General features: G+C 40.8%; 2 protein-coding genes across 5 annotated transcripts in view; both read left to right on the top strand.

Moving 5' to 3' along the window:
* The window catches only part of PPM1F (protein phosphatase, Mg2+/Mn2+ dependent 1F), a 97,296-nt gene extending 93,839 nt beyond the window's left edge, over positions 1–3,457 (top strand). The window contains exon 8 of the transcript XR_008841664.1: positions 3,447–3,457. The gene's annotated coding sequence lies outside the window, so the exon portion shown is untranslated. The remainder of the gene's footprint in view (positions 1–3,446) is intronic.
* On the top strand, positions 1,706–23,674 carry YPEL1 (yippee like 1). Of its 4 annotated transcripts, none has more exons than XM_056504050.1 (5): positions 1,706–2,204; positions 5,741–6,023; positions 16,805–16,848; positions 18,241–18,349; positions 19,289–23,674. In XM_056504050.1, exons 2-5 carry the CDS (start codon positions 5,907–5,909, stop codon positions 19,376–19,378), a joined length of 360 nt encoding a protein of 119 aa, XP_056360025.1. In that variant the 5' UTR covers positions 1,706–2,204; positions 5,741–5,906; the 3' UTR covers positions 19,379–23,674. The 4 variants fall into 4 exon arrangements, with proteins under 4 accessions (XP_056360025.1, XP_056360026.1, XP_056360028.1 ...); XM_056504051.1 differs by lacking the exon at positions 1,706–2,204 and adding an exon at positions 2,249–2,783; XM_056504053.1 differs by lacking the exon at positions 1,706–2,204 and adding an exon at positions 2,804–2,822.
* The last annotated feature ends 372 nt before the right edge of the window (positions 23,675–24,046 follow it).

Below are 24,046 nucleotides of genomic sequence, written 5' to 3'. Positions count from 1 at the left end.
TCAAGTCACAACTTAGCTGGACTGACACCTCCCTGCGTGGGTTGGGAGGCCAATTTGGAGATCAACACTGTTGGTACCGTGACTTCTTGCTCATGGCTAAATATGCACTGTATCAGATCTCATGCAATTTCTCTATCAAACTATGCTACATCCCTGCTTCTTTTTCTGTTCCAATTATTATCTTGTTCATCTTTAGTATTTGCCTCATCTAACTCATCTTGTGGGAACTGGATTAGGAAGCTGGATTTGGTGCACTTTGAAGTGTAGCTAACTAAATCCAAAGAATTATCACCTTTCTCCTGTGTTTACAAGACTACAGCTACCAGCACCAGAGCTAGAGACTTGATGGGGAAATTTCAGTAAAAGCCCTGTTGGAAACACTCTCACAGATTTTTGTGTTCTGCTGTTTCAACAAAACATATTTCTTCTTTACTGTGCAAGTGTGGCTTTTTTGTAGTGTTCAAGACTGGCTGTTAATTTGCCTTTAAGAATGAAGAAGGGTATGACAAAACCCCCACACATACGTAAATTATATTAAAAAATGGATAAGTGGAATAAGATCGACTAGCATATGATTTATTGATCATAGCCACTAGCTGAATTGTAATTGATTCCCCCTCTCTAGTAATCCACAAAGTACCAAAGCCCCTTGGATAAAGAAAACAAACCAATTGGTAAAGATTAGAAAAAAAAAGAAAACTATGTCAGGACTGACAAGAAAAAGAAGCGACAAACATGTTATTGATGCTATGTGTTCGTAGCATGACAGCAGACCCCTGCCTGCGGGTTCAGGGTAAATGACAGCTCCGTCACAGGCTCCAGCAGCATGTGTCCCTACATCCTTTGTCCGTGGAAATAGGAAGAGTACAGCCAAAATAAACCAGGAATGGCTTTTATTGACTTTTTAAAGAAAAACATCATCATGGCCAACAGACCTCAAATACTTGGGGAACTATTTGTGACTTGTGTTTTGGTTCCCTAATGTTGAAATTTGTTCTTTTACATCATAAAACCTTGTATTTTTCTCTATAAGCAATGAGCTTTTCTCAAACTCTCACCCTGGAATCACGTGTTCAAACCGATCCTCCTCGTCGTTCAGCCTTTAACTGGCCTTTTTTGCCTCAATGTTTTTTTGTACAGCACTTCAGTTTTGCCAGACCAGTGCCACCTCCCAAGGTTTTACTAGTTCCTGCAGAAACGCAGAGGAAAAACACTTTCTGGTGTGAAAACGCACTCTGAGCAATCCGACATAGCCGAGCCGACAGCGGCTCTTCCACATGGAAACTGCACCTGGTGATGACAGCGTAAGGCGAGGGGCTTTATTACCTCGCGTTCGCCCCTTTCCCGCTCCCTTCCCGCCGCTCCTCCCCTCAGGGCCGGGCCCCCTCAGCCCTCAGCGGGCGCGCGCCGCCCGTTTCCCGCCGCGCGCCCGAGGCGGGGCCGCAGGGGAGGGGGCGCTCGCGGCACGCGCCCAGCGGCACGCGCGTGCTCCCGCAGCCCCCCCGCCCGGCCCCACAGCGCGCACAACAGCCGCCGGGGGCGGGGCCGTGCGGAGGGCGGGGCCAACGCCCCAACACACCCCTTGCCTCGCGCTCTGGCCCCGCCCCCCGGCCCGAGCCCGTTCCCTCCTCCACAAAGCCGGGGGCGAAGGAGGGGAGGGGCGCGAGCCACTTCTGCCCGCCCCCCGAGAGGGGCGGGGCGGGGTGCGGGGGGCGCGCGCGCGCGCGCGGGCGCGAGGCGATTGGCTGGCGGAAGCGGGGGGAGCGCGTTTAACGGCCACTGCGCCCCCGGGCCGGGGCAAAGCAAAACAAAGGCGGCGGCGGGAGCGGGAGCCGGGGCCCGGGCGGAACGCACGGCACGGGCACGGCACGATGTCTCGGCCGCCCCTCGACTCTCAGCGCGGCACACGCGTGCCCGGCCCCCGTCTATGACGCTTCCCGGCGGCTACCGCCGAGACGGTACCTACGAGGCGAGGGAAGCCGTCGTGTCCTGTGGGGCCCCCCCTCCCCCCGCCCCCCCCCCCCCCCCCCCACTCCCCTGTTCCCCTCTCTTTGTTTTTCGGTGAGGGCCCGGCGCGGAGCTCTCGCTACCCGCCGCGCGAGGACCGGGGCTCCTGCTTCCCCTCCTACCCGTGCCCCCTTAGGCAGAGGGGCCCGGGGACTGCTCGGAGTCCGGGCTGGGAGAGGAGTCGGCGTGGCGCAAGGGTGAGTATCGAGCGGGTGAGAAGCGGCCCCCCTTCCCTGTACTGGGATTTATGTTTTCGGAGCGGGGCGAACGGGTGGAAGGCGGCTGTGAGAGGAGCCCCGTGCTGCGCCCCGGCCGGTGGGGGGGCGCCGAGGCAACTTTGCTGGCGGGAGGAGGCTCGGGCGCTATTTATAGCGCCTGGAAATGACGGCAGCGCTGTCTGCCCGCAGCCTCCTCGGTGCGGGGTGGGTAAGGGCGGTTTACATAATTGAGGGGGGGTGAAGCTGAGCTCGGCGCGCCGGGGGCCGCTGGGGTCCCCCTGCGCTCTCCCCCGTGCCATGCAGGCCAGGCAGCCGCGGGTTACTGCACGGAGCTGGCGGCCGGAGCTGCGCGGGGCCGCGTTCGGGTGACTGCGCGGCCGTGCCGGCGGCCAGAGAGGGGAACGAGCCGCTGTCCTGTGGAATCGCTGCGGGGGGGGAGACAGAAAAGGCGACGGCGTCACCCGCCGCGGCAGCTTCGTGCTCCGGCGTGAGAGAGGAAACGGCTTTAAAGGCGAACGGGCAGCGGCTCCCTCCCGCCGGGTAGCGGGGTGTCACCCGGTAATTTTCTCCGCTCTTCTTTTCTCCTGTTGTTTCCTGGTATGTAAAGGTGAAAATGAGGCTCCTGTGGCTCAGTCTTTAACTTGGATGTTTTTCCCTGCTGGAGTAAACTCACCGCAGGTTACTGAGAGTGCGTGTACAGCTGTGTCGGCTTTGTGAAGCTGCTCAAAGACTAAGCGCATTTCGTGTCGCTCCTTCCTCAGAGCTCCGCAGGAACGACGGAGGGCCGGTTCCTGGCGCACGTACTGCCGCGCCCCGCGCGGGATCCCCACGCGCGGCGGGCAGCCGCTGTTGGCCCGGTCGGCGGCGCGGCCCCCCCCTCCCCCCCCGGCACGCTTACTGGGGTGTTTGTTTACACATCCGGGACCCGCGCGGCGGTGTCGCCCCGCCCCAGTAACGTCACGGGCGGCGGGCCCGGGCCGCTCCTGGCCCGCCCCGAGGAATTCGAGTTTCGGGGCGGCCCCGCGAGGGCGGATGCGGCCGGACAGCCCCTGGGCGTTGCGCTGGTGAGTGCGAGCACAGGGAGACCTGCAGGAGACACGCCTGTCTGCGCAGGACCGAAGCGGACTGTGCCGCGCCAAAGAAATAGTTGGTTCGGGTTTTTGCCCTATTCTGTGAGGAATAATGAGCAGCAGCCCGAGGAGCTGCTCGTAACTGTGAGAGGGAAGTGAGACTGGGCTTACTCAACATTGTAAGAGCGAGCTAGGAAATGGCTTGTTTTGAATTATGCCTTTAACGGCACAACAAGTCTGTGGTTCCTACGGTGTGCATCAGAGTTGTCTTTTTGAAGAGAGCAGTATCAAATAGAGTTTTGTTAAATGGGCCTTGGAATTATTTTCATTTCTGTAGTTGAAGAACCTGGTACATTAAATCTAGAAGAGTACAGATTGCCTTTAGAAGTGTGAATTAAAAACACTTCTAGGAATGCCTTGAAGAAAAATATTTTCCTTTTACGTTCCGGATCAGAGAATTGCTAAGGTTAGAAAAGATCTCTAAGATCATTGAGTTCAGTCTTTAACCCAGGACTGCCAAGGCCATCACTAACCCGCATCCTCAAGTGCCACATTTACACCTATTGAATTTCAGCGAAGATTGAACTCCTGTTTCCATTACTGATGGAAAGGGTTTAATTTAAGTCAAAACATCTTAGCATGTGGTGCCTTTCATTCTGAAACCTTGTTTTGTTCCGGTTTTGTCTGTTTCTGTTAACATGAATTGGATCTGTATCTACCATAGACTTCAATCAGGGAATTTAATGGAAACCTCATGTTCTTAGGTCACTTTTCTCGTATCTATATTTCTTCTAATAAATGTGGCTTCATAGCTAGCTGTCCTACAAGAGCAAAATGTTTTCTGCAAATAATGTAATTATTCTTCCCCGTGCAGTTGTAATTAAATTATCTTGGGGCACTAAGTATAATGACTATTAATAGTTAAGTCCTACTCCCCATACTGAATGAGTTAATATTTCTAACATATAAATGTATCCCTTATCAAATGTTTTCTCAGTCATTCTCATGCGTAGATCCATGCTTTGGATGACAACTTGTTCTTATTGGTGCTTTATTTTTTTGGATTGGCTATAGTGTATTACATGTTATGTTTGTGGCTTATCTCTGCCTTTGCAATTCTTTGTGTAAGAAATTTTCTTTTAGCAAGTCCTTCAGAAGTTTGAGTTTTCTCCTGCTTAGGATTTAAAATAAATATCTAAACTGAAACCTCTTTATGTTTTGCTGTGGCTGTCTCATGTGCTAGGCCTGCTGTACAGATTGCTTTATCAAGGCTTCTTTCTAACCGCGGTGCCTGCTTCCTATAAACAGACTTTAATTTATGTGGCTTTCACTATCTGCTCTAGCTGTATTACCAGTATCCCACTGCAAGAAGAGTGGTTAGTGCTGCCCTCCACACAGATTACAACTGTGATAAGTCATTTGTGTGCTCTTAGCTGGATCAGAGAACTGTGAATTCCTTATATTGTCTCTCATTTCTGTTTGTGCTATTGACCTACTCAGGCAGTCACCTGACAGCCGATGACATAAGTTGACTGTGCAGTGTTTGGAGTGCTCATTAGCACGGTGCCTACATAGCCTGGGAACTGCTGGCCTCTGACAGACCAGGAGATGTTATCAGTGTTTAGCATCTGTTTCGTTTTCAGGCAAAGAAGGTTTGCTTTGCAGCACAGCAGGAGGTTCTGGCATGCTCTGATGTAATGTCTCTGTGTAATGTCTCTGAAATGCGCTCTGCAGATTAAGGATGCAGTTGGGTGTTCTCTGTGCAGAATTTAGCTTCAGTATCAGATTGTGGGTTTGGTAGTTTCCATTATGGCTATTCTGGTACAGTGAGGAAGTACCTAATTAGCTTTGATCAGGACACCAGTCAAGAAGGTCTTTGCCAAAAGGCATAATTCTGCAGAGCTTGAAAGAGCAGACAGGGATCCCTGAATAGGTTGGCAGTGTCTCACTTAGTATTCGACTTAAAGCCAGATGTGATACTGCAAGATTTTTGCTGAAAACTTAGCAGCAAATATATAAAATATATTTACTGTTGGACAGAACAAGTGTTTTCCAAGGTTGCTTTCCTTGTTGCTCACTACATTGGAATTGACCATTAGAACTTCAAAGACCATTAACCTACTCTCATTCCTTACCTTTTTAGTGTGATACATGGATGTCATAGAGTACGCCTGGTGTAATGTAGGAAGAGCTTGTGTTTTGTGGAGAACTGTTTGAATCTCGTCCCTCATTAGAAGTGTGATGGAGTAGAAGCCATTAGTGGAACAGAACAGCTTTTTGCGGTGTTGAATGGAACTTGAACTGTGCAGCTCCTTAGAAAAAGGGCCCTGTAGTGCGGCCAGGCGTTTGCTCCAAATAACACTTTGCTTTATGGCTGGACTTGTTGAATAATAAGTTAACTCTGGTCTTGTAAGCTGCTAATTGTTTTGCTCTTTTCACCTACAGGCTGTGACTGTTTCTCTTCTGTCATTTGTGTGGAAAGTGCCACACACACTCCAGAACAACAACGGCTTTTGCTTGCATATTCCAGTGTTTCTTTTGTCAGCGAGTTCAGCAAAGTTGTAATTCTTCAAGTGCCAGCCCTGAGCTGAGTGAGGAGCCACCAGCAGAGATGGTAAAAATGACAAAATCAAAAACGTTCCAGGCTTACCTGCCAAACTGTCATCGAACCTACAGCTGTATCCACTGCAGAGCCCATCTCGCCAATCACGATGAATTGATCTCCAAGGCAAGTGGTTTCTTTAGAGACCTCATGAATTATTTCTTAACCAAAATAGTTGTCACTGTGACACTACTGCAAGTAGATAAGGGATGCAAATTGATGCATACTTCAAAGTATCTTCCATGGGTTCACTCTTGGGTCATACATCTTGTGTACTAAGAACTGGATATATTCTGGAAACTTCTGAATGGGACATAAAGGTTGGTCTGCTATAATTCCCCATGTTAAGAGCCTGTGTCTGCTGTCAGGTGGGTATTATTTGTGAGCTTTTGCATCTGAAAAGTCTGCTAAGGTGTCCTGTCAGAGGAAAGCATGGATCTCTGGGTTGGGAAATTATTCTGATTATGGTTAGGCCAGATAGAGATTTGACTCTTTTGTACTGAAGGTCACAACTGTCTGCTTCCAAAGTGTCCCACTTGTGTTTTGGAACCTGTAAACTCAATTTTGCTGTCTGTCAGCTCCTAAGGAATATGATGAGCCAGAGATGTTCAAAACAGTTGGTCTGTCTGAGTTTAGAGAATAGGTGGAACCTTGAAACAGGCTAGGTCTGCCCTTCTTCCCTGTTGCTAGAAGAAAACAAGACTTGTGATGTATGAAATATGTAGGAAAGCTTGAAGTTTGGGATAAATACTTGACAGACTGGTTTATTCTTTGCTTCAAACTGACTCCTGATTAAATTACTCTTTATGCTGTCTTGGAGAAAACACTTGAGTTGCTTTTCAAACTTTTTATTGCAAAATGTTCTCTATACAACTGTTTTGTCAAATAAAGTTAGTTATAAAGGGTTTGACATGAAAAGTTCTCTCTGTTGCTCCTTCCTGTTTGTGTGTTCAGCAGCACTCAGGTGATACTGCTCTTCAGTGCTGAAGAGATGGGAGGGCTTGAAAATGCTGCTACTTTTCTGAATTTAGGTTTTCTTTGGGTAAGGAGAAAGTATACCTGCTTGCTTATCCCAGGGCTATCAAGCAATAAAAGGCTTTCCCCATACAGTTTTTCCTTTTACTTGAATTTAATTTTTTTCCGTGTTAATTTCAGAATTTGAGGCCTTTTTGGAACCACTGGATTCTGAATTACAAGCACTGAGTTTCACTATTCACTTTGTGTTCTGGGCCAAAAAATACTGGGAGGGGTTAATCTTTCTAGAACTTCAGGTTCTAGACACCTACAAGAAGAAAGAAATTTCTTTTGCTGAGTCCCTTAGGATGTATTAATTAATTGAGAAAATGCAATCCAAGCACATACTTAATAGGAAGCTCTTATTTTTGTGGACTTAGGTTTTTGCATGCCAACTAAGCTGCCACAGTTGCTACATGAGTCAGTTTTCTCCAAGAGCTTTCTTCAGCAGAATACTTTGAATATATTAAGCAAATTATGTGTTCATTTTACAGCTTCATAAATAATTTCAAATGTCAAGAATCAAATTTTCAATTCAAAGAAAACATAGAGGACTCTTAAAATCTGTAGTAAATACAAATTACTTTTAAGTTGTTTCTGATGGTGTTAGGGAAGAGTTTTAGAGGTGGATTCTGCTTGATTTTTGGCTTCTTTAATTTTTAATGAAGACACTTTACGGAAGTATTTGTACTTACAGCTTGACCATATGCTTATTTGACAGCTGATTCATATTTTGTCAATTTAAGATTTCTTAACCATATTTTGTTTAAATCTGTATGGTAAAAGAGAAATTATTTAAATGTGCACAATATTTTTGTATGCTTTTAAAATAAAAAGAACATTTGTTATCTATTGTACTTGTATTTGGGACATAGCTTTGGAAAACCCATCTTCTTTAGGCTGAAGCTTTACATATTCCAATGCTGGAGAAGTTCTTCTGATGGAAACAACTGCAAAGCAATAGGTAGACTTGGATCATTAAGAATAATGATTCTGGGCAGGGTGGGGGGTGCAAATAAAATTCGATTTTTTTTTTTCTGAACATCTTTTAAAGTGCCTTCATTGAGGCACATTATATGCAATGAACTTAGGTTAGTGAGAGAGATGTTTTTTTTTGACATATCTAGAATCCTAATTACTGTAACTACTCAGATGCAGGAAAAAAACCCCAAACAAACACAAGCTAACCATCTAAAGTTAACCAAGGACAGTGTGGTTCCTGGACTGATTTGGATTTATTGGTGGAGTAGAGACTTAGACTGTTCAACCTGACTTCTCCCCAGTGTCTTACCTTGAAGGCCTAGTTCAAAGCTAAAGCTCTGTGTTGCATTCTCTAATTACAATTTTTTGGTTGCCAAGTCTCACTTTGTTCCAAATGTTTCCTGTACCATCTCAACAGAACCCAGTGCCACAGGTCCCCTGCAGCAGATAAAGGCAAACAGTATTTACTTAATGCCTGGCTGTAGCTGCTCCCTTGGGGGTTGTCCCTCACCCCATCTTTTCTGGGTACATGGCGGTTGTTTCTTCCTCATGTGTGGTCAGGGAAAATGAACCAAAATGTGTGGTGTGCTTCTAATTTACAGCAGCTCCAACTGGCTTTCTAATGTGCTTTGAGGTATAAGAATTTATTATACCTGACACTGTAGTGGTTTTTTACTTGAAGATGAAAAGAGAAGCTATGCTGTGAACTGAGTGGTGTTTCTCTTAAATGTTGGTCTGTCATAGGAAAGCAAAAAATGCTGCATATTTCTGTCAATCATCCCTTTGATTCTGATCCTGAGAATACCCAACTTCAACACAATTTGCAATTCTGCTTTTGAGAACTGTCAATGTCAATTGTCTGACAAGTATGGGAGCATACACAAATCACCTTTTCATTTTATTTCTGTTCTGTTTGAGCAGCGGGATCTCTTTCTTGCCCTGGAATGAATCACAAAGCTCTTTTTCTTATGCCCTTGCTGGTAATAAAATGGCAACCAAGAGTCTTGGCAATGGCTTAGAAATAAGAACACAGATTAATGAGACAGGACAAAAATGTGTTACCTGCTCAAGTGAATTCAGTTGTGGTTTTAGTTTTCTCTGCAGCTGTGAAAGCTGTTGCCTGGTGTTGGAATCAACATGTTAGTGGTTAGAACATATATTTCTAGAGATTTTTGCTCAGTAATAACTGTGTGTTTTCTGCAGCTGGGGAGGAGCCTGGGGAAGGGGACTGGTTGAGATTAGGAGCCCCAAACTGGGAGGTCATTGGCAGTAGAGATAATGACAAATATTAGTCTGTATAGCTGGACACATGCACACATGTATGAACAGTTGCCATAATAATTTATAACTCCCAGGTTATCCTGGGGTAACCGTTGAATTGAAGGATACATAGTAAGAGAACTAATAAAATGTAGGTGACTTAATTGAACTAAGTTTAAGTTTGAGGTGGTGCCAGGTACATTTTAGACATGACTGGTTTGTGTTGCTAACAGGTCTGTCAGTGCTGCATTTTCTTTTTCTTGGGTGAAGACTTAATAGTCCTCTTCAGAGATATCAGGATGTTAATGTATTTTTTAAAATGCTATGATAAGGAATAAACCAATCATCACTACACTGGGGTATGTTCACAAGATGGGGAAGAACCTATGCCTTTTTAAAATTTCTTTAAACAAGCAAATGTGTTTAAAATCCTATCCCTCATTGGAAGGGATTGGGTAAGACATTTAAGACAGGTCTTAATGAAGAGTAAGGGAAGGAGCTGATGCTGTAGGAAGCACTTAGTGGATTTAAAATTGATAGCATAGCAGGCACTTTGTGGATTTAAGATGTTCAAACAGCATGTGAAAAGTGACTAACAATGTATGTTAATTATAATAATTTAAAAAATCCAAATATAATTTCATTTTGAGAGATCTTCTGCAAGACTCCTTGAAGTACAGGGGAGGTTGCCACTTGCGTGGCCTAAACAAAATGTATATTTGCTGCTCTTGGAGCAATTCTGGAATAAGTTTTATGGAAGGCCTGAAAGAGCTTTCTTTTGATTTGTTATGTAATAGTAGGAAATGTGCAGTGATTATTATGAGCAGTTAATTCTTTAGGAGACAAATGTTACTTGAGCATAAGTTCCAAAGCACTTGAAAATGGCTTGTACCTCCTAAGTTCCAATAATTGTTTAGAATTTCAGGTATGAGCCAACAAATTACAAAAAAATTACAAATAATTAATAGAATCTTGGAACATATTGGATATACTACAGAGGATGTTTTGTTACTCAAGGTTGACCTGCTTGAAAGACTGTTGAAGCATCTTAGTGTGCCTTAATTCTGGGAATGGAGAGAATTTGGATTACTTTGTATAGACGTCTGTATAAATACTGTCACTTTCTTTTGTCTCATTCATTGCCGAGCATATCTGACCAGAGGGGAAAAAAGTCATGTGAAGTCACAGACAAGACTAGATGGGTCAATATTTTCAAGAATGAGTTCTGCATAAAGGTATATGCACATATATATATATATATATATATATATTTATATGTAACTATCACTGACTGCACTGGGAAATCCTTGCACCTTGTGGGTGAAAGAATTATTTTGGTGATTAAATTTAGTTATCCAAGGCATTCAGTATGATTGCTCTTCTATTATTGATGAGCAGAGTCTTAAGCCTAAATAGATACTAAAACATTTTTAGCCTTGCTTAGCAATCTGTGGTTTTGTCCTCTACTGCTTAACTGATGAGATCAAGAGGAATTTTTTGAAGGGGTTTATTGTCTTTAAGTAAATATGCTGTGCTTAGCTTGGTTCAATTTGTAATCCTCCTTCGCTTATGATATAATGAGTATTTAGAAAGGTAGATGGGTCTGTTTTATGTATGCTTGAAGGCCGTTTTTGTTCCCTCACTAATTTAATAAATATTCTGGTGATAATTTTTTTCTGCAAGAGGCTTCTAGATTTTTGGGTTCTTTTTTTTTTTTTTTATTCTGGGGGAAGAATCTGGTTTTTGAAAGAAAAGCAATCTGTGGCAAAACATCCAAGAATAGATTTGAAGGCTTAAAGGAGTTGGAAGGTGCAAGGGAACTGTTCTACTCTGTGTATTTTGACATAATTATTTATGAAATCCATTCAAGAGGCTGCATAGGTCAAGATAACTTGTCCTGCCTGACAAAGTCTTCACTTTAGGGAATTATCATTTGCCAGGTTTGCAGGCATGTAGTTTTTGGGGTAGAATTTTTTCAGGTTATTCTCTACATTTTGAACTTTATAACTTGCTTTATCAAATTCAGTAAATAATTGAATGGAAATGAACTTTAAAAAAAATATTTATCATAGAGTCTTCTAGAACTTGCCTAGGAAGCAGCTGAGCAGCATCATCTCTGGTAGTCTGTATTATCAGGGAGTTGGATGTGAGGGAAGCACAAATGTGGGGATTTTCCCCGATAATTTTTTTTGTCTGTACCTTATGAATTCAGTTTTCTGAATTTATGTTGCAAGTCTTTAAGTGAGAGGATATCCTTACAGTCTCTGATGCATCTTGCTGAGGAGATAATTTCGCACATCAGAGCACTTGTGTTTCTAGTTTAAGAATGTTGCCCCTAACAAATACAATTTTCTGTATTCCCTTAATTTGCTTATTTGTTCAGAGAACTGATTCAGCTTGATCTATCTTAGCTTGTAAAGGGAACTCCAGCAAATGAAAGAAAACTCAAGAAAATTAAACTTCATGAACACCTATGGACTTCTTTCATTTTCCTTCTTTAATATTTTATTTCTGTGTTTGTAGTAGCTTGCACTGCTAATGCCCCTGTGGCTTGCTCAGGATGCCTGACTTGCCCCCAGTACATGCTAAGCTGGCAGCTTCCCTGAATATTTACTGTAGAGTGTGTTCTCTAGCCATGCAATCTAATCCCATCTCTGGCGAATAATTGATGGCATAAGCTATTCAGTAACATCCCTTCCCCCCATGCCTTCAGCTGTGCCTTAGGGCAGTAAATACATGTTCTGCTTGACTGATATTTCCTTTCCTCCTGGGTAAAACAGCTAATCCTGGTGTTAAGAAGTAAGGGTGTGTTTGACTTGCAAGCATAGATTATACACACTTTTACACACATGTAAAATTAGGTAAGTGAAACATGTATAAAGTTCTTTACTACATAATGTATGGGTGACAGAGGTCTGTCAGATGGCTTGGAAAGATTCAAACTATTCTTTACTGTTGTTTGTAAGTTGGACATTATTGCTGATAATGTTATACATTCTGGATACTTTCAGCTGTGCTGAAACAAGACATGATAGGTCTTACACATCCTTCTGTATAAATGGGCAGCAGGTCAAAGATAGGGATTTTCTAAGGAATAAGTCAACTCATAAATCAAGACAGTGTTATTCATTGAGGGCCATGGAAAAACAGCCTTAGAACAGGTTTGAAGTTCAACTGCAGATATTGGTGGAACTGATAAATTCCTTAGCTTCTAAGGAAAAATCCTGGTTGCTGTGAGTCATTATTGATGAGAGTTGGTCACACTTGCCACTCTATTCTAATTCTTCTCTACTAGGTAAGACATTAAAGACTCAGTTTGAATAGAATGTTCTGCTTTGGTCTGATTTATGTATAGTGCTTGTGATCTTGGGAGTGCTGAGCAAATGTTGCAAAGTTAGTTTGTGTTTGCCTAGGTGATGTTTATTCTATTGAAGAGTGGTTTGTCTGAAGACTGGTTTAGACAGTTGTGCCTGTTAGTCCTTGACACTGCCATTTAAAGTACTTTTTCATTTTCTTTGAGTTGACACACAAGGTGTTCAACCTGTCAGTCCCTTAAAATTCATATCATTATAACTGAATCATATGGTGCAGTGTGAGAAGCCTAGTGCTGGTAAAAACAAATGTTCAGTATTAATTTTTTTTCTGGTTATGCAAAATATTCTGTTTATAGCCAAGTTACAAGCTTAGCAAGTAGCTTAAGTACCAAACTGTGTTGTCCTCTTTTCATTTCTAGTAGTAAGATGCATCAGAAAGTGGAACTCCGATAATAAATCTTTCTTACACCATTAAGAGAATACATCCATGACAGATGTGTACCTTTTTGTGGTGTTTCAATACAATTTTGGGGAAAAACATCTCAGCTGTTCATGTGAATAAGAAACTGGCTGACAAGAGATTGATAATAAAAACTAAAAGGCATGGGAATGTAAAAAAGGATATCTTTGCTGTGCTTTTATTGCAGTCAGTGCATAAGAGTTCTGCATGACTGGATTGCAGACTATTCAATGCCCAGTCAAACACAGATGATGGGGTTGGGCACTGGTTTTAAAGGGAAGTCTGAGTTGCCTGGACCCACATTCTGTGTTCCAGAATGCGGTTACACGAGTTGTTACAGGTTCCTGTTGAGTTATCTGAGTGATGTAAACACGGAGGAACTTGCTCTTTGCAGCTGGGCAAGGAAACAAGTGTTCTGTGGCATGTAAATACAATCCTCTGCCTCTAAACATGGGTGTAGGTAAGAAAAGATAGTATCAAATGAATCAGTCATACTCTGGGAATGGGAAGCAAGGCTAGAATGGAGGAGCTTTTCAGAATGAAATGTTTGTGAACAGACTCTCTCTAAAGTCACTGTCACAGGAAAAGATTCTGTGTTGCTTCTCCCTCCACTCTACTTTGATAATCCTAAAAGTTAGAAGGTAATGGCTATTTCTGAGGGAAAATAAGTCTAGGAGAGTACAGTATATCTAGGGTAACAAAGCAAAGGGTGCAAGAAAAGTCAAGTCATCTTTAAAAATATATTAGGAGAGAAAAACAAAAGCAGTGCTTTCCAACCACTGGTTTGTATTTTATCTGGCTTGATTTTTTTTCAGCTTATGAAACAAGAGAGGGGAATAGCTGCTTTTTGTGCTATTCCTGGCATCCTGTTACTGTCCTCTGCTTAATTTTGAAAAATGCAGGGTCAAAGGAGAGCTTTTATTAGGTGATACTAAGTCAAGACCAAATATAAACTTGGCAGAAATAATTGCATAAGATTGTTCAGAAGATCTCCTGACTTGTTTTTTTTCTGGAGTCAGCCTTCTGGGGAACTTGAGGTATGACACATAAGTAGTTTAAAAATTTTTATATAGGACCAGTCATAAAAAACCCTAACCCACCACATTAATTTTTATGTGATCAGCATGTGTAATTACATATAAATAGAGAAACTAGCACATGATTGAGAGAGAGTATTTCTTGGTGGTGTTTGAAAAAGGATTTGTGAATTCTAATTCCCAACATGGAGTTTTTAAAGCAAGGGGAATGGCAGCAACTTCTTTAATTTTAAGAATTTTTACAGTAGCTTAACGAAATATCAAGGTCATCATGGCTTTGGAAGTTCTTTTTAATAATTTCAGGTATGTGAAACAAGGAAGTTCTGGTTTTACTAGTTTACTTCTTACTAAGAGAATTTTTGAAGTGCTTCCTTTACCTTTTCTTAAATTTTGCACATCTGTAGTTTTCTCTAAATTAATGTGTTGTTTACTCAGGCTAGTTACTCACTTGTTAATGGGCAAGTTTTAAGAGTATATACCTGAAGAGTTTTTGTTTTCACCTGCAGTAAGCATTCTCCATTACTGGCTCTAGTCTGGAGAGTCCTGGTTTTTCTGTAGGAATGCAGAGTATAGGTCTGCACCACTCTGCCAGTTTTGTGATGTGTGGGTTTTTTGTTTTTTGTTGGGGTTTTTGTTTGTTTGTTTTAAACGCAACTGTAAGGATAAATGACTTTCTAGCAGAACTGTTCAGACTGTCCTCCACCAAGTCTCCCCTTCTCAGGGTCATCCTACCTGAAGTTTCAGTTTTCACTGTCCTGCACAGCCTATCTGGTTTTCCTCACCTGGTGAAAAATAAGACTTGTAGTTCTGGCTGGTGGAGATGGTGCTTTTTCTTTTGTCATTGCTAAAGGTAGAACCTCCTTAGAATCACTGATGTTGGAAAAGATGTGTAAGATCATGAAGTCCAACCACGAACCCAACAGTGACAAGTCAACCACTAAACCATGTCCCCAAGTGCCACATCTGTGTCTCTAGTGACACCACCACTGCCCTGTTCTAATGCTTGACAGCCCTTTTGGTGAAGAAATGTTTCCTGGTATCCAACCTAAACCTCCCCTGGTGCAACCTGAGGCCATTTCCTCTGGTCTTCACACTTGTTAGGTGGGAGAAGAGACTGACCCCCACCTTGCTGCAACCTCCCTTCAAGTATTTGTGGAGAACAGTAGTATGTTCTCTCAATATTAATTTTAAATGGTTGATAAAATAATAAAATATTAGTACTATAAACTGTTAAGCAGAATTTATTATCTTACGTTAAAGATTTTACAAGTATATAAGGGCTGTATGTAACTACTCTGCCACTGTTGTTACTTAGATATTGGGGGTTGAGTGTAGTCCAGAGTCAGGGATTTCTTTTAACATTCTTTATTGCAGTATATAATCTGGTTAGTGTGGATCAAAAAGGGTTAATTTATATGCATTTTCCTTTTACAAGGTGGGGGTTTTTTTGCGAACTGTTCTGAGTAATTATAAAGCAACAATTTCTGCTGTTGTGTTGCTAGTTGGTAGACTGGCAAAATACCTGTTTTAGTGTTAAATTACTTGTAATCACCTTCTGCCTATGGTTTCACGCCTGATGCTACTACAACCGTGCAAAAGTATTCAGACTGATATTTTCATTCCAAAATCCTTCCATGTTGATGTAATGCAGGCTTCTGAAAAGTTGATATGCCATGTTCAACACTAGGACCACAGAGATTCTTAAAAACAATTGTACTTTCTCTGCATCATGGGTAAAGTAGTAAATTTTCTTTGAAAGTAGGTTAGAGAATGGAAAGGCTGGAAGAAAAAAGAAATCAAGACAGTTTACAGATTTTATTTTTTTTAATGGAATTTAATATGGTGGAGAGAAAAAAGAAACTCAGTTCCAATTTGATCACATCAATGCAGAAGGGACCAGAGAAAAGCAGTGATGTGTCTGACACAGGTTTGGAATGTTTACCTCTGGCTGGCTCTGGTCTGCTCACAAGTTCTCCCAGGATGTGCACAGCTCACATCCTGAGCACAGGTTCAGTTCTCTGTCTACATTAACACTGCTGAGGGCATGGAAGAAAAGCTGTTGGTTTAGTTGGTTCAGAATGATCAAGGGTGCAGTTCCCAGGCACTGAAACTGTTCCACAAGCCAAACCATCACCCAGTAAGTGTGGCTGACGAGTTTTAATTCAAAACTGTGCTACTGCTCTGAACTAAAACATTAATTTAGATCCAGCCAAGAAAGTATTAACAGTCATTGTTTGACCATAATTTGTCAGGAATTTGAGAGATTTGAAAGCATGTGCCTGTGGTCAGGCATTTGATGGAAACAGTTGTCTTACTAAAAATGAAGCTGAGCTTATCTGTGAATTATAAATTGATCAGATGCATTTCCTGAATACAGTATGCTGGCTTTATGCTTGGTCCAGAATTTCACTGTTCTTATATCAAATGAATTGAAATAAATCATCTTTTGGCTGCAGCAAAGGAAGACAGAGGAGATGGGAGTAATTCCCTTTGGATTCAAAGCAGATTATTTCAATTAGCATGAAGGATGTCTAGGAAAATGAGAATTGATATCTTGCAGAGGGGTAGGAAAAAACTATTTTTGCTTGTGTTATGGACGCTGAATTTTCAGCAATAGCATTTGACAAAGTAAAATAAAATAATTGTTAAAAATCTAATGTAGGTGAAAACGTGTCCAGACTTTCCTATAAAGAACTGGTATAAAGTAATTAATCTGAAATAGTTTATATCTGTATTATCATTGTATGTTTACTTACATACCCTTCTGGCACTATTTTTTTGTTTGATGGGGCTTGTGTTTTTTAACGTGTGCAATTTTTTTTTATTTTTTTTTAAATGTAGTCCTTCCAGGGAAGCCAGGGACGAGCCTACCTCTTCAATTCTGTGTAAGTATGTGGTTGTGGTTCTGCACACCTCCTGCAGAATGTAACTTCATGCTTCCCAAAGGGAAAACACTAGGAATTAACATAGCTGTACTTTGCCCTGTTCTTTTTAATGCTGGCTTTACTCACCAGCAATAGTTCTTAAAGAGCTACTGGGCTGATTCAGAAGCATTGCTTTGCACATATGAGTTTATCTTGTATTTTAAGTAATTCTGCTAAGAGCTGAAAGGATAAGGGAGTGTGTTAATGTGAAAGTCCTTTTATGTATGCAATGGTAGTGTCTCAAGCAGAAGCTGCCATTCTGAGGTACTCCAGAAGTCACAAGATATTGAATGACTGTAAATTTTCTTTGTGGTCTAAAGAATTTCCCAGTGTGATAGCTGGATACATTTACAGGTTAATGTTTCAGTAAACTTGGTACATCTTAAATGACCTTGAATATTGCAAATGTGGTAGAGGCAAAAGGTCTCTGTGATCTTATCAAGCCTAATAGTTGCAATCTTAGGCACGTCCTTCCCTTGATAGGAAGATCTTTGCATTTGTTAATGGGTGTATTTTAAGTTTTTAATATGCGGGATTGCGTTTTTGTCTTTAATTTTCAGCAGTTTTTGTGTTGCAGCATTTTGAAAAAGAGATACAGTTGAGTGTCCTGGTCTATTTTTGACCAGGAACAGTAACTGCAAAGGATTTGATTGCAAATCCTTGAAATTATTTTAATATGTAGTTTTTCAGTGGTGGCTTGGGATTTATGCTATGATTTTAATAGGAAGAATCTGGTACTACAAAAGCAAAAATGGCAAAAATTTGCTCTTGTTTAAAACTGTCTAAAAACTTGGTTTAGTCTTGCCTAATGTTTTCTGCATAGACTCATTTGTGGAAAAACTGGCTTGATGCAGTACTTCATGGGATGTTTTGTTTTGAAATTGCTGTTTGTTCATCAGAGCTGAGTCTGCTGATCTGTAGCAAAGAAATATTTATGAGGCTTTTTCCTTGCTGCTGTTTTGGAGCTGGTTCTAAATTCAGCTGCTGGTGCTGATTTGCTGGTACAGACTTCCATCAGAGAGGTCTCAAATTGTTTTTGAAGTAAAACCTGAAACTGTAGAAGTGTCCAGTTACTGTGTAGTGTTCTGTTCTCCGGCAGTTTAACTATTTACCTTGTCTTTATGGCTGAGAGTAAGTGGGTATTGCCAAAAGTGACACCACAACCACTTAAAAACAAAAACAAACCCCTTTATTCTTCCTGTCCCTCTGCTCAGTGTAACAGGAAGTTACTTCTGCAGCATTTAATGAGTTAAGCATTTTTAAAATTATTTTTCATCTGTGGGGAAAAAAGGTGGGGAACAATAAGGAAAGAAACACACTCATCTGTTAACATAATTTCTCCCTTTTTTTTAGGGTAAATGTGGGCTGTGGTCCAGCAGAGGAGAGAGTTCTTCTGACAGGTTTACATGCTGTAGCAGATATCTATTGTGAAAACTGTAAAACCACTCTTGGATGGAAATATGTAAGTAATATACTTAAATCCTCAATAAATGTTTGTATGTTGAAGCACATGTTTGAGTAGTCATTGAGTAGCACCTTTGCTGGTAATTTAGGTGAGTTAGCTCTGGTGCTTTTGTGTACATCAGGCTCTAATATAGTCTTTGCATCTGCAGAAATGGTGTAGCACATAACTTTATTCTGGACCAAGCATGAGCTGTAGGTGCTATTACAGCTATCTAATATTTCTGTATTTGTAGTCTTTTTTGCAGGACTACCAAGCACACATGCACTAAACCAGGTGGGAGAAAATATCAAACTGAGTCTGTAGTGTCTTGGATTGCAAAAGTTGGTTATATAGCAAAATTATTAATTACAATAAACAGGTCTGAGCATATTACACTTTTCACAAATAATGTGGACTCGTTTCTGTTGTTTGAAAACTTACCCGTGCACTTGCAGCTGTGTTGCAAGTTTGAGGTTTGGAAAATGTTAGGTTCTGGGTAGGATTTTCACTGATTCAATGTAGCTTCAGATCTTAGAAGTTTTCCGGTTGCATTCCCTGTGATGATGAATATAGAGGAGAGTTTTTGAAGAGGTTTGCATTCCCTCTTCTCATTACTTCCGGGAATAAATAAATAACATACATAACATGCTATTTCCTGACCTTCACTTTAAAAAGCATTAAAATTTAAGCAGAGAGATAACATGGACAATTCTACAGCAAGATATGTGCAATAGATCTGCTGATTCCACTTAGGAGAAGCTTTCTTCTGTTTCCTTCTCAGGGCTTTTCAACGTCTCTTTTTTTCCCTCTCTCCCCTTACTCAGTATAACCAATATGGGTTGTTAACTGTAATGGCTTGTGGTTTGTATTTTTAATGAAAGTTTGATGTTTAAAATACTTAATTTCCTGAGCTTAATTCAGTGTTGTCTTGATTTCTTTTTTTTTTTTTTTTTCCAGGAACATGCTTTTGAGAGCAGTCAGAAATACAAAGAAGGAAAATTTATCATTGAACTTGCCCACATGATAAAAGACAATGGCTGGGAGTGAACCACAACCTTTTTCTTTCTGTTTGGACTATATTCTGTGGAGCAGGCTTTACAAAGACTAATGCAAAGTAAAGGAAGAGCTTGGCTAGAGTGGCCCTGAGAATATCACTGAACTCTGAAACCTCACAAATGAGTAGTGTAGTGTAAGTGGCTATTTCAGGCCATGTTTGCCTTTTCTCCTTGTGTAAGTTCCCTCTTTTTGTATGTGTATTATTGTCTGAACAGTTGTTTTGGAACATTTTGGATGACCTTTTTCTAAACTCTCTGACTAGAGAAACAGTTCACTAATTGAAAACAGATTTTACTGGTTAGCATCTCTCTTACCTATGCCTTTAATGCTACTTCTGCTGTGCATGCTTCTTGCCTAAACACCTACACTCCAGTCCTGTAGAAGTTCTGTACCTGAGCAGTCTGAAAGAATGTATGGGATGGGGTGCTTTTTTATATGTAGCAATTTCTGATGTGTTTGGCAGTGAAGAGGATGCAGTATTGTAGTTATTTCTTTTTTCAATTTAAGTGTACCACAACCTATGTACATCTTGTAGGTGAATTGGTTAAAGGTACAGTGCTCACTTCAAAAAATACTTCAATTGCACTGACTGAAGTTAGCCGGTCTCAAGTTGTTAGGAAAGGTTATGCCAGAGGTATCTTAATGAAATAACAAAGATTTTAAATCAATGCTATAGAATATGTTCCTTTAAGACCAACATATTCCCAAAGGAGTTTGCTGGATAAAAAAAAATATAAAACTATAGCTTGCAAGATTAAAAAGACAGAAAAATATATGCATCTTCTATTTTGGAAAAAAAAAATTAGTTGGTATATTAGGAAAAAACAAAGTTTTGGTACTGTACCTTTGCCAGTAACAGGGACTTGTGCATCAGTGAATTTTTATGGCTGGTTCCATTTACTTGTATAGTCCTAGTGCACTGGACAAAGAGGTTGTTGTCAAGGAAACTTGTTGAAGTCTTCTGCTTCTGCTACATTTGAACAAAAATATTTATTTTTCTGAGAAATGGCCAGAGCCTATGACATGAAAATTAATATAGTACCTGTAGAAAAAGGAGGAGTAATAAGAGGGAAGGGAATTTTGACTGATTTTTTTCATAAAATAAAATAGCAAGATAGTTTTTAAAATTCAGGGGTGGGGAAAAGGGTTTCCTGGTTTGCTGGCTAAATTATCCCCAGTATCTTTTTATAATAAAAACTTATATGAAACTCACCTTCCCTTTTGTTCTCATGCTGTTTCATTAATGGAATCAGTTAATGAGAGAAACTTCTGGAAAGTATAAGCACAATATGAGCTGTAGATATCTGTGTATGCTAACTGGGCAACTGTGAAAGAAATGCTCTATGTAAATTTGCTAACTTAATTTTCAAATTAAACAGTCTCTACAGACTTTGTATTTTAATCTTTTTAATGGTTGAGGACAAACTGATAAAAAACCCCCTTTAACACTACATAAGTCCTATAACTGAACAATACAGAAGCCTTGCAATACAAAATCCCTTTCTCTCAATAACAATTCTAATATGGCACCTGTGAAATTAATCACGTGTGCTGCTGCTGTTCTGTTTTTGGGAATCTCTCATAGGCTTTCTGAACTCTGCTGCACTTTAGAAATTGTCAGACATAAAAAAGTATGCCAAAGGGTAGGGGCAATATGAATCTTTAAAACCAGCTTTCCAGTGTTTTTGTGGGGAGGAGGAGTGAGAAGAGCATTCTCCCAGGTGTACACATTCTCTGTGATGCAGGTTGGCTAAACTGCCTGACAGATGTTGTCATGATTGATAACCATTAATTAAAAACGTAAGAGTAGTAGTTCAAGCTGTTGAGTTTCAGTCCAGAGGCCTGGGGTGGTACAGTTATGTACAACTTGGATTTTGTAGCTTACATGTTGCTACTTTGTGTTCACACACATCAGGTCTCATTTTTAACAATGTCATTGATGCAAGATGGGCTTGGCTGTTGCCTGTCTTCTGCTCTCTTTGACCTGGAATTCTTGGGATTTTTTCCACCCTTGCAATGTATGTTGCCAACAAGGAGGGCACTAGAACTTTATCAGTAAAAAGTTTGTGTTGGCTTCTAAGTCCTGTTGCAATGTTGATACTTGTGAACAGCTTGTGTGAGGTTTGTGTGTCTTTGGGCTTTTCTTATTTCCTGGCAACAGACTTGCTGAGGCAGAACACTGCACTGAAGGCAAAAGTAATGGCTGCTTTTCCACAGAGAGTTGAAATTAAAGAAAATATGTCAAATATTAAAGATTTTTTTTCTCCAAAACTGGGTGTTTGGCTAGCTCTTGTGAGTAAGCTAATACTGTCTGTAACACAGTCTTATTCTTAGAAATTCAACCTCTTTCTTCAGTGCATTATTTGTATTTCAAACTGGACATTTTCACCAAAACCTTAATTAACTTTGATGCCAAAGGTTGGGACTTCAAGTGCTTTGCACATAGAGCTTCAGACTACTGGCATAAAGAGTTAATGACCTATATGTGATGTTTATGGCTTTTAAGAGAACCAAACAAAGCAATATTCTTTTTGGTCTTTTATTAAGAGTGGATGCTTAGAAGGAGTAAAGAGTAGAACTAGTACAGAATCACTATTTTATGCTGCCCTGTAACAATTCTTGAGGCTCATTCTTTTGGGGGAATGTGAATTTTCTTCTCATGTTGTTTGGCAGCATCAGTGATTATTTTCTTCCCTCATAAAGATATAGAGAATTCTTGTTACTGGTTTTGGTGAAAGTTGAATCCAGATAGCAATGACTGGCTGATGTGAAGAGGTCAGTCTGGTCACTGAACCTTCCAGCAGTCATTTGAAAGAAAAATAAACTTGGAAAAAATTTTGCTAAAGCATTTTCCCTCTAACCAATTTTTGTAATATGTTAAAGATTATATTTAAAGTTTGTATGTATTTGCTCTGGGCAAGTTTACTTCCCCTCCAACTTGAGCACTTTTGTTACTTGTACTGGTTATTTTTGGTCTTAACATTTATTTTGTATTTTGTTTTTTATAAATTGTAACAAAAAGCTTTTGTGAACCTTTGTTTCTTGCTGGCTCTTTCTTGGACCAAATGAACTGACTATGAACTGGCTTAGAAGAAATGTTCATTGGGATGCATAGGAATTTGCTAGCAAAAATGTACATTTATTGAAAGCTTTTTTCCACTGAACCTCTAAAGCCATGCATGTCCTAAAGTAATTAATCATAATTTGGTGTGACTTTAGTAATCTGACCACACATTCTCTTTCTAGGTCCAAAATAATGGTTATAACAATGGTTTTCCAGGACTGAGCCTGCCTCCAAACCCTAGAGTTCTTTGGCTGGTTTCTTTAAGTATCTTTGATTACTAAAGGCAATGCTGCCATGTATAAAAATCTTGTCACACTGTAAACCTGCTATGAAATCAGCTGCAGAATTTGGTGAGGGATTGTTGACTGCTCAGCCTAACCACTCCTGCTGTATGTTTTTAGCAGCCTGGTAATCTTAATTTCATCAGCCAGTTAAAAGGGCCAGGATCTGAATTTCCCTTGTTGGTTATAACCTATACAATGGCAAACTGTAAAGGAAGATTAGGATGGAGCTGTAACAAATGTCCCAGCAGCAAGGCCCAGCATAATCACCAGTGTGGGTGGTGTGTCTGTGTGCTTGCAGTCCTTGGGAGAGGAGGGGGGAATATGGGTCATGACATTTCTTTGAGTTAAAACCTGGCCTCAGAGTTTCTGACCAAGTCCCCACTGTACCCATAACCAAAGGTCATGTGCATTTCCTGCTGGTGGATCAGTGCAAGAGTTCCCCAAGGCCACGTGCCAGGGTTGGTGGCCATGCACTTCCCTCCAAGTACTGCTCGTAGGGCTCCTCCTGCCTGCTCATCTCAGCAGCCAGATTGCAGCAGCAGTGACCTCCAAACTTCAGTCATCTCCAGCCTTGGATATTTTCCATGAGAGGAAGAAGCTGTCAAATTATTGTTAAACTTCTTGGACACTTGATTGGACTTCACTGAGACTCATGTTAAGCCAACCAGCAGTATAAACACTTACTGGAAAAGGAACAGATGCTTCAGAAGTTTCTTTTAAAAGGACTGTTACAAGTGGTTTAAGGTCTAAAGCATGAGTCATAAATGGCAGTTGAGTTGTGCCTCATTGTTTCTTAAACTCTTAAAAATGCTTTATTTTACAGGTGATATGGCTGTGTTGCTGTTTTGTCCTTGCAATACTGTACATCATTTGTTGTTTCACTATATTGTATCTATTCGAGGTATCACAATAAAAGCTTTCAATTGTTTTGTTGGGTTACCTGTTGGTTTTGTGCTGTCTTTTCTTGCTGATTGAGTTCTCAGGCTTTATCCTCTGGTAGGGCCAGAGATAGAAGACAGTGCTCTTTGTTGCTCTTAAAAACACGTAAATGGGTTGAATCTGATTTTTGTGTTTTTAGGACTGCCACAAAAAATTTGGTGTTTTTCCTTTCACAAATCTTTCCAAAATACAGAAGTCTGTACTGTTACTGTAAGGGCTTTTGCCTTTTTTGAGCCAACTGTGGAACCTGCATAGTGAGAGTCAGTCTGTGCAACTCCCAAAATGAATCTTGAGAGGTATTGAAGTGTGGGTGTGCTTTTTGTTGTCATATTGATCAGCTGTAGACCTAAGGAGCACTCTGAGCACAGCACT

Source organism: Oenanthe melanoleuca, chromosome 15 (genome assembly GCF_029582105.1).
Source record: "Oenanthe melanoleuca isolate GR-GAL-2019-014 chromosome 15, OMel1.0, whole genome shotgun sequence".
Taxonomy (NCBI): domain Eukaryota; kingdom Metazoa; phylum Chordata; class Aves; order Passeriformes; family Muscicapidae; genus Oenanthe; species Oenanthe melanoleuca.
This window is presented reverse-complemented; position numbering and strand designations above follow the sequence as displayed.

Excerpts from the sequence above, each read along its gene's own strand:
- YPEL1 (XM_056504050.1), top strand. The coding sequence starts at position 5,907 with ATGGTAAAAATGACAAAATCAAAAACGTTCCAGGCTTACCTGCCAAAC. Across the intron at positions 6,024-16,804 it reads ACGATGAATTGATCTCCAAG|TCCTTCCAGGGAAGCCAGGG; the intron begins GCAAGTGGTTTC and ends TTTTAAATGTAG. Across the intron at positions 16,849-18,240 it reads GCCTACCTCTTCAATTCTGT|GGTAAATGTGGGCTGTGGTC; the intron begins GTAAGTATGTGG and ends CCTTTTTTTTAG.